Source organism: Oncorhynchus tshawytscha, linkage group LG05 (genome assembly GCF_018296145.1).
Source record: "Oncorhynchus tshawytscha isolate Ot180627B linkage group LG05, Otsh_v2.0, whole genome shotgun sequence".
Taxonomy (NCBI): domain Eukaryota; kingdom Metazoa; phylum Chordata; class Actinopteri; order Salmoniformes; family Salmonidae; genus Oncorhynchus; species Oncorhynchus tshawytscha.
In genome coordinates this window covers 56,170,541-56,186,028 of record NC_056433.1, presented here as the reverse complement: position 1 = coordinate 56,186,028, position 15,488 = coordinate 56,170,541, and the positions used below count along the sequence as shown (strand labels likewise).

General features: G+C 41.8%; 1 protein-coding gene across 7 annotated transcripts; it reads right to left on the bottom strand.

The window, feature by feature from the left end:
- Positions 1 to 131: 131 nt before the first annotated feature.
- plin3 (perilipin 3) lies at positions 132 to 10,241 on the bottom strand. 7 transcript variants are annotated; one of them, XM_024421460.2, is made up of 9 exons: positions 10,068 to 10,241; positions 8,214 to 8,388; positions 4,794 to 4,896; positions 4,304 to 4,499; positions 4,121 to 4,200; positions 3,706 to 3,982; positions 1,447 to 1,793; positions 1,113 to 1,331; positions 132 to 931 (listed from the first exon to the last, which is right to left on the bottom strand). In XM_024421460.2, the coding sequence occupies exons 2-9, from the start codon at positions 8,303 to 8,305 to the stop codon at positions 791 to 793; spliced, it is 1,455 nt and encodes a 484-aa protein (XP_024277228.1). In that variant the 5' UTR covers positions 8,306 to 8,388; positions 10,068 to 10,241; the 3' UTR covers positions 132 to 790. The 7 variants fall into 7 exon arrangements, with proteins under 7 accessions (XP_024277228.1, XP_024277227.1, XP_024277229.1 ...); XM_024421459.2 differs by lacking the exon at positions 10,068 to 10,241 and adding an exon at positions 9,307 to 9,436; XM_024421461.2 differs by lacking the exon at positions 8,214 to 8,388 and having other exon boundaries at positions 10,068 to 10,239.
- Positions 10,242 to 15,488: the final 5,247 nt, after the last annotated feature.

Sequence of the window (15,488 nt, the reverse complement as noted above, 5' to 3'; positions counted from 1 at the left end):
TAACGAAAAATGACAACAAAGTACAACATAATTAATTCTAAATATTCACTAGGCAGTATGAACTATAATGAGTTAAAGATGCAGGTAAATTAAATCCTGTATAACTAAAATAATGGAATGGAAGCCCAGGACCAGAGCCAAAATTACTTTATTTAGCCTACTGTATCAGTACTCAGAAACAACAGCAAGACCCTGCTGGAGCTTACACATACAGCAGAGAGGACATACAAATGTCACACACCAATTTGTAAACTTCAGAGGACTAAAGATCAGTTGCATGTGAGGTTTATACTGCATTTCATACAGTTACAGAAACAAAATTACTGTTTGTTTTTAAATCGTTTCTCAACATTCACAGATTGGAGTGTGATCTAGACGCCAAATATGGCAGTTTTATGTTGTAGATTCCACTTATAACACAGTATTGTGATTTCCATATGTTACCCTCAGGGCATCAGGTAGCTTCGTGCTTAGAGCATTGGGCCAGTAACCAAAAGGTCGCTAGATTGAATCCCTGAGCTGACAAGGTAAAAAAAAAAAAATGTAGTTCTGCCCCTGAACAAGGCAGTTAACCCACTGTTCCTAGGCTGTCATTATAAATAAGAAATTGTTCTTAACCAACTTGCCTAGTTAAATAAAGTAAAAAAAAAAATCAGCATAGCTTATGGAAGCGGGCAGTAAGTTCTTAGAAAGCACATTTACTGCACTGTACAAAAAAATGCAGGCATGCCAGGCCTTGGAGATGCCTTTTTGGAGTAATCTACTCCAACCTCTCGGTCCTCCTCTAAATCTAGTTCTGGGGGGCCCCCTTATTCGCAGCCCACCTGCCCTCCCCCTTCTCTGTGATCTGAGGTGCAAAGGGTCCCACCAGCCAGTTGAGAGGAGTGTTATTGAGCAGATACTCTACGACACCATCCAGAGACTGTCGCACCTGTGAACATTTAAAATGTGTCAATCAAAACAAATAACAGATAATTATGAATCACTCTGAGGTGATGTACATACAATGCGTTTGTTGAAATATTGAAACTGAATAAATAATGAGAAACCAGTAGCTGGTGTATTCATAATGAATGCACACAGGAGAAATGGAGCAACAAAGTTTGGTATACCTGTGTTAGATGGTGACGGGTCTGCTCCAGGAGGGGGGGTGTGAGGGTGCTAGTGTTGCCCAGGGAGGAGTGCAGTTCTTCAGCTGCTTTCCGTGCGTTTGCCAGCTGGTCCTGGACAGCACCGGGTAAGCCCTGGGCGCTGGACACCACCCCAGAGCATGCAGACCGCAACTGGTCACTGAGACCACGCACCATCGAGAGGGTTCGCCACTCCAACTGCTACACAAACATAGGCATTTACAGGTATCTGTGGAAACTATAAGTGTTTATAAAGTTCAAGTACATTCATTCACATGGCTACTTGGACAGAAAATACTAACTCAGGACTCCCTACCTCAGTCTGGTCTTTGGGACCATCCACCTCCCCCATCTCTACCCCTCCATCTTTAGGTTGTTTCTCCTGCCACTCCTTCCAGCGCTGCAGCAGCTGCTCCGGTGCCCCTCCCAGCTGGTGGTTGGCAGTGGCCAGGGTGGAGCGGGCTTTCTCCAGCAGGTCCAGGGTGCTGGTGATCTGTGCCAAAGTTGCGTATGTGGCATCTCTGGCGTGCCGGGCTCTCACCAGGGACTGCTCCAGGGCCCGCTCCTGCACCTTGGAGGACAGCTTGCCCAGACGGACAAAGTAGCTAGAGCTCACCACTGGTGCAGTAGTCACCTCACCTGTTGCAGGCTCTGCCAAAGCAGCTGTATGCAGAAAAAATAACGATAATTCACGGTCTGAGATCAGAGCTATTGATTTTAGTGTCGCCTTGTCTACATATACAGTTGAAGTCAGAAGTTTACATACACCTTAGACAAATGCGTTTAAACTCAGTTTTTCACAATTCCTGACATTTAATCCTAGTAAAGAATCCCTGTCTTAGGTCAGTTAGGATCACCACTTTATTTCAAGAATGTGAAATGTCAGAATAATAGTAGAGAGATTTATTTCAGCTTTTATTTCTTTCATCACATTCCCAGTGGGTCAGAAGTTTACATATACTCAATTAGTATTTGGTAACGTTGCCTTTAAATAGCTTAACCTGGGTCAAACAGTTTTGGGTAGCCTTCCACAAGCTTCCCACAATAAGTTGGGTGAATTTTGGCCCATTCCTCCTGACAGAGCAGATGTAACTGAGTCAGGTTTGTAGGCCTCCTTGCTCACACTTTTTAATTTCTGCCCACATAATTTCTATAGTATTGAGGTCAGAGCTTTGTGATGGCCACTCCAATACCTTGACTTTGTTGTCCTTAATCCATTTTACCAGAACTTTAGAAGTATGCTTGGGGTCATTGTCCATTTGGAAGACCCATTTCGGACCAAGCTTTAACTTCCTGACTGATGTCTTGATGTTGCTTCAATATATCCACATCATTTTCCTTCCTCAACATGCCATCTATTTTGTGAAGTGCACCAGTCCTTCCTGCAGCAAAGCACCCCCACACCATGATGCTGCCACCCCATGCTTCACAGTTGGGATGGTGTTCTTCTGCTTGCAAGTCTCCCCCTTTTTCCTCCAAACATAACAATGGTCATCATGGCCAAACAATTCCAGTTTTGTTTCATCAGACCAGAGGACATTTCTCCAAAAAGTTCAATCTTTGTCCCCATGTACAGTTGAAAACCGTAGTCTGGATTTTTTATGGCGGGTTTGGAGCAATGGCTTCTTCCTTGCCGAGTGGCCTTTCAGGTTATGTTAATATAGGACTCGTTTTACTGTGGATATAGATACTTTTGTACCCGTTTCCTCCAGCATCTTCACAAGGTCCTTTGCTGTTGTTCTAGGATTGACTTGCACTTTCTGCACCAAATTATGTTCATCTCTAGGAGACAGAATGCGCCTCCTTCCTGAGCGGTATGACGGCTGCGTGGTCCAATGGTGTTTATACTAATTATCCATACTATTGTTTGTACAGATGAACATGGTACCGTCAGGTGTTTGGAAATTTCTCCCAAGGATGAACCAGACTTGTGGAGGTCTACAATTGTTTTTCTGTGGTCTTGGCTGATTTATTTTGATTTTCCCATGATGTCAAGCAAAGAGGCACCAAGTTTGAAGGTATGGCTTGAAATGCATCCACAGGTACACCTCCAATTGACTCAAATGATGTCAATTAGAGGCACCAAGTTTGAAGGTAGGGCTTGAAATGCATCCACAGGTACACCTCCAATTGACTCAAATGATGTCAATTAGCCTATCAGAAGCTTCTAAAGCCATGACATAATTTTCTGGAATTTTCCAAGCTGTTTAAAGGCACAGTCAACTTAGTGTATGTCAACTTCTGACCCACTGGAATTGTGATACAGTGAATATTAAGTGAAATAATCTGTCTAAAACAATTGTTGGAAAAATTACTTTCGTCATGCACAAAGTAGATGTCCTAACAGACTTGCCAGAACTATAGTTTGTTAACAAATTTGTGGAGTGGTTGAAAAAGGAGTTAATGACTCCAACCTAATTTTATGTAAACTGTCAACTGTGCATAGCTTCACATAAATTAACCATCTTGCAGCTCTAGACCTGACTCAGCAGCACCCACACCAGGGATGGTTTCAATTCCATTTAAGTACAGTCCATTCAGAGGTTATTCGCTTTATTTTCTCATTCATACTGACCAAGCTCTCTGTCGCTGAGAGGCAGGTTATGGTCCACCCAGTTCTCAGAATGGCTGAGGGCCAGGCCCACCCCACTGCTGACCATCTGGCCCACACCGGTCACCATGAATGAGCTGAACAATCCACTGGCTGCTGCTTGGGTCATCTCCACACCCCCAAACACTGCCGACATTACAGCCCCAGTCATGGTTTCCTTGGCCCCGGTTACAGCCCCAGTCATGGCCTCCTTTGTCCCACTCACAGACTGGTACATTATGCCTATTGTATCTGAAACTAGCTGAGGGAGAAACAATTAAAAAGCTGTTATGAATATACAAGGTATTACATCAAGTAAAGTGTTTTCTTGGGGACTTTAGTTGAATTGGATGCATGAGGCAGTATTGTTGACTAGTCAACACTAGATTTGGAGACTCACCTTATCAGCTGGCTGCTGAAGGATTTGCAGTTTTTCCACCTTGTCCAGTCCCATCATAGCATAATGATTCACCACAGAAACTGCAACAAATCATTCATTAACTCAGAACAAAAACGTTATCCACTAAAATAAATATTGTTTTTTTGTGATGTCCCTCTGTGGTCACCATGCAGTAGAACTCACTCTGTGGCTCCAGTCTGTCCAGGAGTGGCTTGGAGCCGGTTGTGGCGGCTGCCCCAAGAGTGCGCACCCCGCTCTCGGCAGCCTCCATGACCCCCTTCAGCAGGGGCATGCTGTCCTTAGTGCTGCTGTAGGCGTTGGACACTACACCACACGCAGAGCTCACCAGGGGGATGCTGCCCACGCGGGACACAACACTCTGGAAACAAAACACAATGGTTATTATTTAGCCTGAGTTACTAGAGGAGAAACAGCCTTTGTGTTGCCAATTTCAGCAATTGCATGTTGCATATTTTGTTTGATTTGTACTGATCACTCAATCTGCACCTGGAATTTGTGTACATGCACAAATTATCCTTGAGTGCTTGCATATTTCCAATTTATCCACTTGAGTGAAATACTGAATGCCGGTTTCAATGTTATTTGTGTATCAGACCCTTCATCAGAGCTGTGTTGTCGGGTAAACTAATGTCGTAGTGATGGTGCTCCTCACCTGCTGGTCTCCATTAGTTGGCTGGGCTGTGGCTGTACTGGGCTCATCAGTCTTCCCGCTGTCGGCCATTGTGCAGGATGTGTTTAAGGATATCTCTAAATTTCTGACATGAAAAAGAGGAGATTCACCTCAAATTACATGGCTTATGAGACAACTTTTACTTGCTTCATAAGACAGATATTCATTATGCAGCTGAACAGCAATGAGGGGATTTATTGCGCTGTCCCTCCATCTATCCGTTTGTAGACAACCCAGACACGTCTGCTTCATTTGTCAAGCAACAGGATACAGCCAGGATGGAATTGGATAGGGCTGAATTATAGAATGATTCACGTCACTGGACAGAAGTAGGACTGAACAAAGATGCCCTGTCCCATCTGGACAAGAGGCATACCTATGTAAGAATGCTGTTCATTGACTATAGCTCATCATCAAGCTCGAGGCCCTGGGTCTGAACCCCACCCTGTGCAACTGGGTCCTGGACTTCACCACCTGGTTGCCCCCAGGTGGTGAAGGTAGGAAACAACACCTCTTCACTGATCCTCAACACTGGGGCCCATGAACCACGTGGCCAAGCACGCCTCCAACTCAATCATCAAGTTTGCAGACGACAACAGTAGTAGGCTTGATCACCAACAACGATGAGACAGCCTAAAAGGGAGGAGGTGAGGGCTCTGGGAGTGTGGTTCCAGGAAAATAACCTCTCAACATCAACAAAACTAAGGAGATGATCAGGGACTTCAGGAAACAGCACAGGGAGCACCCTATCCACATTGATGGAACCGTAGTGGAGAAGGTGGAAAGCTTCAAGTTCCTTGGCGTACACATCACTGACAAACTGAAATGGTCCACCCACACATATAGTGTGGTGAAGGCACAACAGTGCCTCTTCAACCTCAGGAGGCGAAATAAATTTGGCTTAACACCTAAAACCCTCAAACGTTTACAGATGCACAATTAAGAGCATCCTGTCGGGCTGTATCACCACCTGGTATGGCAACTGCACCGCCCACAACCACAAAGCTCTCCAGTGGGTGGTGCGGTCAGCCCAACGCATTACCGGGGGCAAACTTCCCACCATCCTGGACACCTACAGCACCTGATGCCATAGGAAGGCCAAAAAAAATATAGCCAAAATATATCATTATGATGGAGGCAGATACAATAATTGCTAATATTACAAACAGTAGCACTAGGAGCTCCTCCACTACACATTTGTCTGGGCCCTGGCTCTGTTTCACTGCAGACCAAATTTACTCATGTAGGCCATCAATTTGATGTTTGTCTTTATAATAATGTGGCATTTTGATCATGTGATTTTTCAGTACCTTAAACTAAATGCTTGGCAAAATTGTATTTTATTATGAAGATTCTGAAAAATGTTGGCAAAAATATAAATTGGATGACATCACAATTGAACATTTAAATCCTGTAGAACTTAATGTCATGGTAATTCTGAATGTGATCATTATTCAAATGTAAAATTGGATGACATAACAAGTGAATGTTTGGGCCAAGAATGTGCTGATTGTTTGATTCTGAACTCAGTTTTGGTGGTAACAAATTTGAAACCTCATGAAACCAAACTTGCTGGTACACAGATGACCGATTTTCAAACATTTGTTATATATATATATATATATATATATATATATATATATATATATATATATAAAGTTATATATATATATAAAGTTGAAGCACAGAATGATCTAGAATGTCATTGTATGCTGTAGCGTTACGACTTCCATTCACTGGACCTAAAGGGCCTAGCCCGAAACATGAAAAACAGCTCCAAACCATTATTCCTCCTCCACCAAACTTTACAGTTGGCACTAGGCATTTGGGAAGGTAGCTTTGTCCGTCGGACTGCCAGATGGTGAAGCATGATTCATCACCCCAGAGAACTCGTTTCCACTGCCCCAGAGTCCAATGGCGGCGACCTTTACACCACTCCAGCCGACACTTGGCATTGCGCATGGTGATCTTAGGCTTATGTGCGGCTGCTCAGCCATGGAAAACCATTTCATGAAGCTGCCGACGAACAGTTCTGGTGCCGATGTTGCTTCCAGAGGCAGTTTGGAACTCGGTAGTGAGTGTTGCAACCAAGAACAGACAACAGCTACAGCACTCAGCGGTCCCGGTCTGTGAGCTTGTGTGGCCTACCACTTCGCGGCTGAGCTATTTATGCTCCTAGACGTTTCCACTTCACAGTAACATCACTTACAGTTGACCGGGGCAGCTCTAGCAGGGCAGAAATTTGACAAACTGACTTGTTGGAAAGGTGGCATCCTATGACAGTGCCACGTTGAAAGTCACTGAGTTCTTCAGTAAAGCCATTCTACTGCCAATGTTTGTCAATGAAGATTGCATGGCTGTGTGCTTGACTTTTAACACCTATAAGCAACGGTGTTGCTAAAATTGCCAAATCCACTAATTTGAACGGTTGTCCACATACTTTTGTATACATAGTGTATAATAACCATCATATCGCAGTAAACTTGGAGTTACGTGATGATATGATGATGGGTGGTTCTTCTACTGCGACTCGGAAAACCACGCAGTTTGAGGCTACAGATTAAATTATGACTTCACAAAGTGGTGAAAGTGCACAGTAATCTTAATGCTCCTGTACAATAAATATCGAGGGTCTTATTCTGGTGACATGATTATTGATGCTTGACTGCCGTTTGACAAATAAAAATATTCTCACTCTTTATAATCTCATGTAGACTAGCCTACCTGCTGTATCTGCAAGCTGTTGGCTAGAGAGCACGTGCCAAGACCAGAGTATGCACAACAGTTAACAGCATTTTTTTTGTGAGAAATCTATCAGTAAAGTAAAAAATGCAATGGAAACAACATTGAACTTTAGATATTTGTTCGGTACATGAAAACTTAAGTGAAAAGTATATTTTGTATGCACTACATTCACAAGCTGATTTTTATCCGCAACAAATCCATTTGGTGGAAATATCACCAATGGACAGTTGAAAAACGTATTCTAATGTCACCAAAATCTTAGATCTTCAAAGCAATTTGAAATCCCTACTGTCTAGATGTGTTTTTTATTTTATAGCAACAGCAATATGGATGTGTCATTTTCAGGTCAAACCAATACTGTGGCAGCAACTAGCCCTGTGGCTCTGGCCCTGTTCACCAGGCCTCACTGGTGGATGCCCTGACCTACGTGGGACAGGCAAACTGCCCCCCACCTCAGAGCAGGCCCTAAAGGTAAAGGAGACCCATCCAGACACCCATATTCGGTATGTGGTCATCATAAAGGATCTTCCACATGCCTCCTCTCTCTCATCAGTCATCTGAGCTCTCTAAAGGGTCTGAAGGTCCAGCCGGATGAGCCTCTGACACTGACCTACCTGGGAACCGTAAACCTCCCTCAGGCTCCTGACCAGGCCTCACCTCCATAGCAGCCCAAGAACAGCCCTCTGCTGAGCCCACTCAAGGCCGTTTCTGACGTAGGGGAAGGAAGCGGTTGGACATCCCCAGCTCATGACCTCAGCAGGCCCCTCTCCTGGTCCATGGCAGGCCCCTTCATTCAGTCACCCAGGGTGCATGCAGTACTACCAGCAGCTGTCTGGCCAGAGGAGGTGGAAACAGATACGCTACTACATGGACATGTGCATACTGATGCAGCTGCCTGCAATTGGCCATACTGAGGATAGTGTAGCGGAGTCTTCTACCAGCAATCAGTGTGGTAACACCACTTTAAATAATAAACTCGACATGGATGGTGGGGTATGCAAAAATGCATACACCATCAAATATGGGTCAACCTTGAACACCTTTGTGTCTTGTATGTTTTTCCATTCAGGTAAAAAAAATACATATGTACTAATTCTGAACACTTCTACAAGGGACAAGTATGTATGGGAGGTTTCGTTCAAATCAAAGGGAATTCTATCAAAAAGTGATTGAATTCAAATGGATTTACCCCTGAAGCCGGTAGAGCAGCCTAGATGGCAGTAGGTTGGCATGCAAGCAATGACTGACTGTATGAAGAAAGACTTGGGTCACAGCCATATAAATGAATGGTCCCAGCAGCCTACAACGTTCCAATTCCAGTCAAATCATTTACAGTTGACAGGTGAAAGTGTGAAAAATACTACTTCACAAAGAAGCAAATAAGAGGTCTGAGTGCCCAAATGACAATTTGAAAATAAGCCATCGTTAAAAGTGTTTTGAAAAATTGGGCCATAGTTCTGCTGAACTTTTACCCCACAAAAGTGATTTTCCCATTACCGTAAAATGAATAGCTTCTCTGGTAGAGAACGTGAGCAACTAGTCTACAGTAGTTTGATTAACTTCTATCTAAATAGACGTTAAAACAGGCACTTAAACAGACATCTAGAATAACAGTAGAGTTTGTTAGCAAGCCTGGTCAAAGACGAAGCTAGAAGGTTACAAGTTGTTATTCTAATGTTACCGCATTATACAGCTCCGCATGCTTTTCCAAATATTAGTTTCCAGATAGGTTGTCAATTTAGTCACTGACCTCGCTGATAATAAAAATAATATATTTGGCATGCTCCTGTCCTCCGTTGACTTGGCTGCGAAGTTTAACCCAGATAGCCGTGACCCGACCAAACCCTGACAGCACACTTGGCAAAACATGGGCAGAGCAAAGGCGGGGTTGTCAAATTGTTCCTGAAAGTTAACCAATCACTGTAAACTGAAACGAAACTAGCTATACGCAACAGTAGCCAATGAATGTAGTTAGGTTACATGAAACCATGTAGCCTAACAATTATGATATCAATAGTTGTGCCTGTATGATTATACATTTTGGAATATCCAGCGTTATCTATAATGTCTGTGGATTTCTATTTATGTTAGTGTTGTGTTCATGTCATAATTGATGATGAGACTGATTATTGGTATAGGCTAATACATTTAGATTATAAATTCATGGGGAACACAACCTCACATTGCATCATCAGGTGTTGAAAAATGTCACACAAACGTGAGTTTTACTGATTTCATAAAGCAGGTTAAAATCACAGAACATCTGTTGTGATTATTAGGCCTATCCTTCAATGCAATCAGGTGCCTCACATCTTCAATGAAATCTGGTTTAAGGGTCAATAAATGATTTAGACTTCGCAATATTTAATCATTTACATCTTGAAGACCCATAAACTGTTACTCTACAACGTTTACAAACGTTGCAGTTGTGATTCTTACCTCAATTCACGTTGTATGGTATTTTATTCTATGCAAAGTAGCTGTATATATAATGTATGTTTTATAGCCTACCTGCAATAAATATGAACATCGGCCAACCAAATATGTTACCCTATGTCTTGAAAGCCAATTGCCTATGGGGACGGTTTATTTCACGCCTGCTACATTTAGGTTAATGTTGACGCCTCATGAACACCTTTCAACCTGCACCAGTGACGGATATCGCCATTGCAGGTAGGCTAAGTGCCTCGTTCAAATATTAGGCTGCACAAGGAAACTCGGACTTCCTGAATCGTTGAACGCGGCACGTGTACAACTACAAGCGGTTAGTAAATCGGAAATGTCCGACTTTCCTAGTTCTGACTATCATGTAATCTTAGTAATTAAGTAAGTAACTTAAGTATTTGTTTTTATGACCGTGTTTTTCTTTCTGCTTATATTTTGTATTTATATGTTTATGTGTGTATTTTTAGTATTGTATGTAATTCAGCACTCATCTGTAAAAAAAAGTTTTAAAAAGACAGTGATCTTAATATGACTACCTGATAAAATAAAGGTTAAAGAAAATCTAAAGAAATACAATATATCGTGGAAAGTCTGACGTGGTAGACAACGTTTCGTATTTCTCACCTCTTCCCTGCCTAGAACCTAATCTAGTATTTAAAAGGTGATATTTTGCTTCTGGGTTGCCGTGATTAAAATTCAAGCAAAGATTTGTATAACTAAACCAAGATAGACCACAGCATGTCGTTTCCAATGGGAACAAATGAGTCATAGTGGGCAGAACAAGTAAGGAGGTGGGCAGAGCCAAGCACGAAATAGCGAGATCCTATTTTCCTGTTCTAGTAAACATTTGCATATTTCCGTTAGGGAACGCCTACTCTGAAATGCGCGTGTGCAATAACTCAATTCGCCTTTGCACTTCTAAACAACCCGATTTTTAAAAACTTTGTCAAGAGCCAAAGTCTACAAAACTTAGTCCACTCTGTTCAAAACAGATTCTAGTTATGTGAACAGAAAACTGTATTGAGATCAAATATTTCATTGATGAGAAAAATTTCAGAATGTCGGCCAAAATCCATCTCCTTTCATCATTTTCCTACCAAATTTGGTAGTGAGTTGAAACGCCAAGCAGATGCTTCACATTTATACATCTGGTGAAATATCTGTGTCATTGTTCTATATGTGACGCAAGTAATAATTACTACAGCAACAAGAGTGGCTTTGTACAGTATTTTGTGTAACGCAGTGTAACTGCAATGGGTAACTACACCTGAAGAGGGCATTCTTTACCCACAAAGAGAGGCCAATGTGCTGCAGCCTCACTCGCTGTATGTGGCTGAACCTCTGCAAGGTCTTTCAAGTCTGCTTGGCACCTATATTGAAGACTTGTTGAGAGGATCATTTTAAACAAATGATAACTACAAGTTTATTTTTATATTTTAGAATAGAGAGTAAATCCACTATGAAGCCGATGAAAGAGAAGGGCATGTTGATGCATTTATAAATGCAAGTGTGAGGCTTACAGAAAATGTATGGGATACATATGTAGAATATCTCTATGAAATACATCTAGTGAGGATTGTCCATAGGTAGATAAAAAGGATATGATTCCCTGACATGTGGAGTTCATATGATATAAGCTCTTCCTATTGTTTTAAACGCTAGAACAATGTGTCTCTCTGTTTGGCTGGCAGTGGAGTGTATCCATGGATGCCAAGGGAAGCCAGGCTTCCAATTTTTTTTAAAACGCTTTCGTCACTCTGTGTTTTCAGAATTTTCTTCAATTCGCAAGAGGCTTAATATAACTCACTTGAGAAAGTGTCCGAGCAAGAGAAACAGCACACCTCTGTTTCTGTGTTTGTAGGCCATCTATCTGATGCTTGTCTGGTCATAAAAATTATGACATTGTTGCCACTTGTAGCGTTGAATGCAAGGGAAGCCAGCGAGCATTTGGCCTCCCTTAATAAGAAAAAAATATATAAAATAATAGCCAATCAGAGTTGAGCTAAACTGAGCGAGCTCAACTGTGAATAATCCTGGCTCACCAACAAAATGTGTCAAGGGAAGCCAGTTTGGATTTGGCTTCACTCCAATCACATCGCATCAAGAGAAATATATAATTGACAGAAACAACTTGAATTGTTGCACCTTGTTGTGTTGTTGTTCTCCTGTGGCTAGCTAGCTAGCTAGCTAAAATTGTCCCTTTTCTAAATTAGCCATGGATGGAGATAGGGATTTGGACTTAATTCTCCTTAATGGAATTACTTAATTCTCCTTACTGGCCAATGATTATAACAGCGATTCTGATCAAACCATAAATTCATACACTGTGCCCCTGGATTGAGAGGATGGACCTTTACAGTTGAAGTCGGAAGTTTACATACACTTAGGTTGGAGTCATTAAAACTTGTTTTCCAACCACTCCACAAATGTCGAGTTTTGGCAAGTCGGTTAGGACATCTATTTTGTGCATGACACAAGTAATTTTTCCAACAATTGTTTTAGACAGATTATTTCACTTATAATTCACTGTATCACAATTCCAGTGGGTCAGAAGTTTACATACACTAAGTTGACTGTGCCTTTAACAGCTTGGAAAATTCCAGAAAATGATGTCATGGCTTTAGAAGCTTCTGATAGGCTAATTGACATAATTTGAGTCAATTGGAAGTGTACCTGTGGATGTATTTCAGGGCATACCTTCAAACGTAGTGCCTCTTTGCTTGGCAACATTGGAAAATCAAAAGAAATCAGCCAAGACCTCTGGTGCGAAAATTGCAAATCAATCGCAGAACAACAGCAAAGGACCTTGTGAAGATACTGGGGGAAACAGGTACAAAAGTATCTATATCCACAGTAAAACAAGTCCTATATTGACATAACTTGAAAGGCCGCTCAGCAAAAAAAGAAGCCACTGCTCCAAAACCCCCATAAAAAAGCTAGACTACGGTTTGCAACTGCACATGGGGAGAAAGATCATACCTTTTGGAGAAATGTCCTCTGGTCTGATGAAACAAAACTGGAACTGTTTGGCCATGATGACCATCGTTACGTTTGGAGGTAAAAGTGGGAGGCTTGCAAGCCAAAGAACACCATCCCAACCGTGAAGCATGGGGGTGGCAGCACCATGTTGTGGGGGTGCTTTGCTGCAGGAGGGACTGGTGCACTTCACAAAACCGATGGCATAATGAGGAAGGAAAATTGTGGCTATGTTGAATCAACATCTCAAGACCTCAGTCAGGAAGTTAAAACTTGGTTGCAAATGGGTCTTCCAAATGGACAATGACCCCAGACATACTTCCAAAGTTGTGGCAAAATGGCTTATGGACAACAATGTCAAGGTATTGGAGTGGCCAGCGCAAAGCTGGTGGCCAGCACAAAGCTAGGATTAAATGTCAGGAATTGTGAAAAACTGAGATCAAATGCATTTGGCTAAGGTGTATGTAAACTTTCGACTGCAACTGTAGCTAGACGTAGAAGTCTAATGTTAACTAGCTAACGTTGCCCATGAAAGGAAGTTAGGCTAGCGAGCAAGCAATTTAGCCAGGTAGCCTAGAACAACAAAAAATAAGTGTGTACTGTATGACAATCATAGACTGTTTCGTCAACATGATAGAGAGGAGGATCAAATTGGAATTTCTCTACAAGTAAGGTGAGTCAACATGTTTTTCTACTTGCACAAACACAAGCACACAAATCGGAACCACGGACAGCCACATCATATTTGGGAGCTCCCGAGTGGCGCAGTGGTCTAAGGCACTGCATCTCAGTGCTAGAAACGTCACTACAGACCCTGGTTCAATAAATATTACAACTGTCTGTGATTAGGAGTCCCATAGGGCAGCACACAATTGGTCCAGTATCGTCCGGGTTTGGCCAGAGTAGGCGGTTATTGTAAATAAGAATTTGTTCTTAACTGACTTGCCTAGTTAAATAAAGGTTAAATAAAAAAATACATATCCATTTAGCTTACAATGATTGACTAAATTGTTTTTATCTTTTAGTTGTCACTGTATTAGACTAAACATACAGTAGGTGATTTGATGATGTTGAAATGTTGAAGTTGAAATGGTGCTGTTTTCTTTGCAACTTGTGGTAACTCGCCGTGGTTCTAAATCAATATTTGTTTAGTAGTCCGAAGATGTCAGAAACATTAACTTACTTGACCCTGCTGTAGGTCATGTAACTGTTTTTTACATTGCAATATGCTTTGTGGACTTCACTGGACAGAGGTTGCTCTCCGGTTTTGTGATGAAACAAATCTGTGGTTGAATTTATTCTGCCACTGTCTTCTCATTGTCTCGGCCTTAGGCCTATATATCACGGTTTCAATGCATATGAACTAACAGGTTATAGAGCAAACAATGCAATTATCACAACACATAGATTGTAATATGTTTTTTTTTCTGGCTTGGCTTCCCCAGTGATTTTACCCACGCACGGCTACTGGTGGCTGGTAATATGTTATCCCAGCATGCCAGGCACAATCATTTCCATTACCATTATTTGTTATGCAGGATTCCATTTCCACAAAAACTCCTCCATTTCATTAGGAGATTCTAATCACGATAAAATATGACCCATTATAATTTTCATTATCTGCCCTTTTATATTTTCACAGCTATTAGGCCAAAATGCAGAGAGAGATTACTTTAATATTGCTATCAGAGATGCTCTGAATGGCTTCCGCAGTTACATTTTGGTTCATGTTTGAAGTGAAATTAATTCTGTGGTTACATTTATAATCACCAACCCTTCTGAAAGTAAACATTCACACAGCATGCAGACATATTAAGGAATGAGAAATTAAACAAGTCTGGTAGCTGGAGAACAGTGGGGTGTCTGTGTTCCTACTCCTCTATCATATATTTTTCAGTTATTAGTTTGTGTGTTTTTGGAGAGTGTGGGGATTTAATGTTCCCCAGTGTCCCCCTACTTCCACCTCCTTCAATTTCCCCAGACGGGGGTTACCAGCATGTGCCCTGGAGGCCCATAGTGTCATCTGTTTCTGTTTCTGTTTAACTCTGACTCTGCTCCATTGGATCAATTGATTGTGGGCCAAATTGTTCTGGATATTGAGTAATTGAAGATTAGGAGATAACAAGAAAATGACTGATCCCTTAGGACAATTAGAACTTTCCCTGTGTCTGAGAACATACCATTCTAGATGAGCAGACTAAATTGGCAACATGGCCAGGTTGCTAGGGTTGTATGGTGCAGCAGCTGTTAGTTTTATCAGCAAGATTGTATATTACTTTAGCATTACTGAAAATGTCTGGGTCAAATTAACCAAGCCCAGGGTTAAAAAAAAAATCTGATTAGGATTCTATTTATTTTACCCAAACCCAATAAACTGACTAGTGATGACGACACATCCACCATAAAGGTTTCAAGAAGGCCCAAACAGGTAGAATTGATACACTTCTTTGCATTGGAAGATGAATTGGTCCAAGGGAGGCTTTGTGAGGTAATGTTAGTGTGATCACTCTG

Coding starts and splice junctions, on each gene's coding strand:
- plin3 (XM_024421455.2), bottom strand. CDS start 9,425: ATGTTTTGCCAAGTGTGCTGTCAGGGTTTGGTCGGGTCACGGCTATCT. Junction 3,983..4,120: donor TTCAGCAGCCAGCTGATAAG/GTGAGTCTCCAA, acceptor TTTCTCCCTCAG/CTAGTTTCAGATACAATAGG. Junction 932..1,112: donor CCCGTCACCATCTAACACAG/GTATACCAAACT, acceptor AAATGTTCACAG/GTGCGACAGTCTCTGGATGG.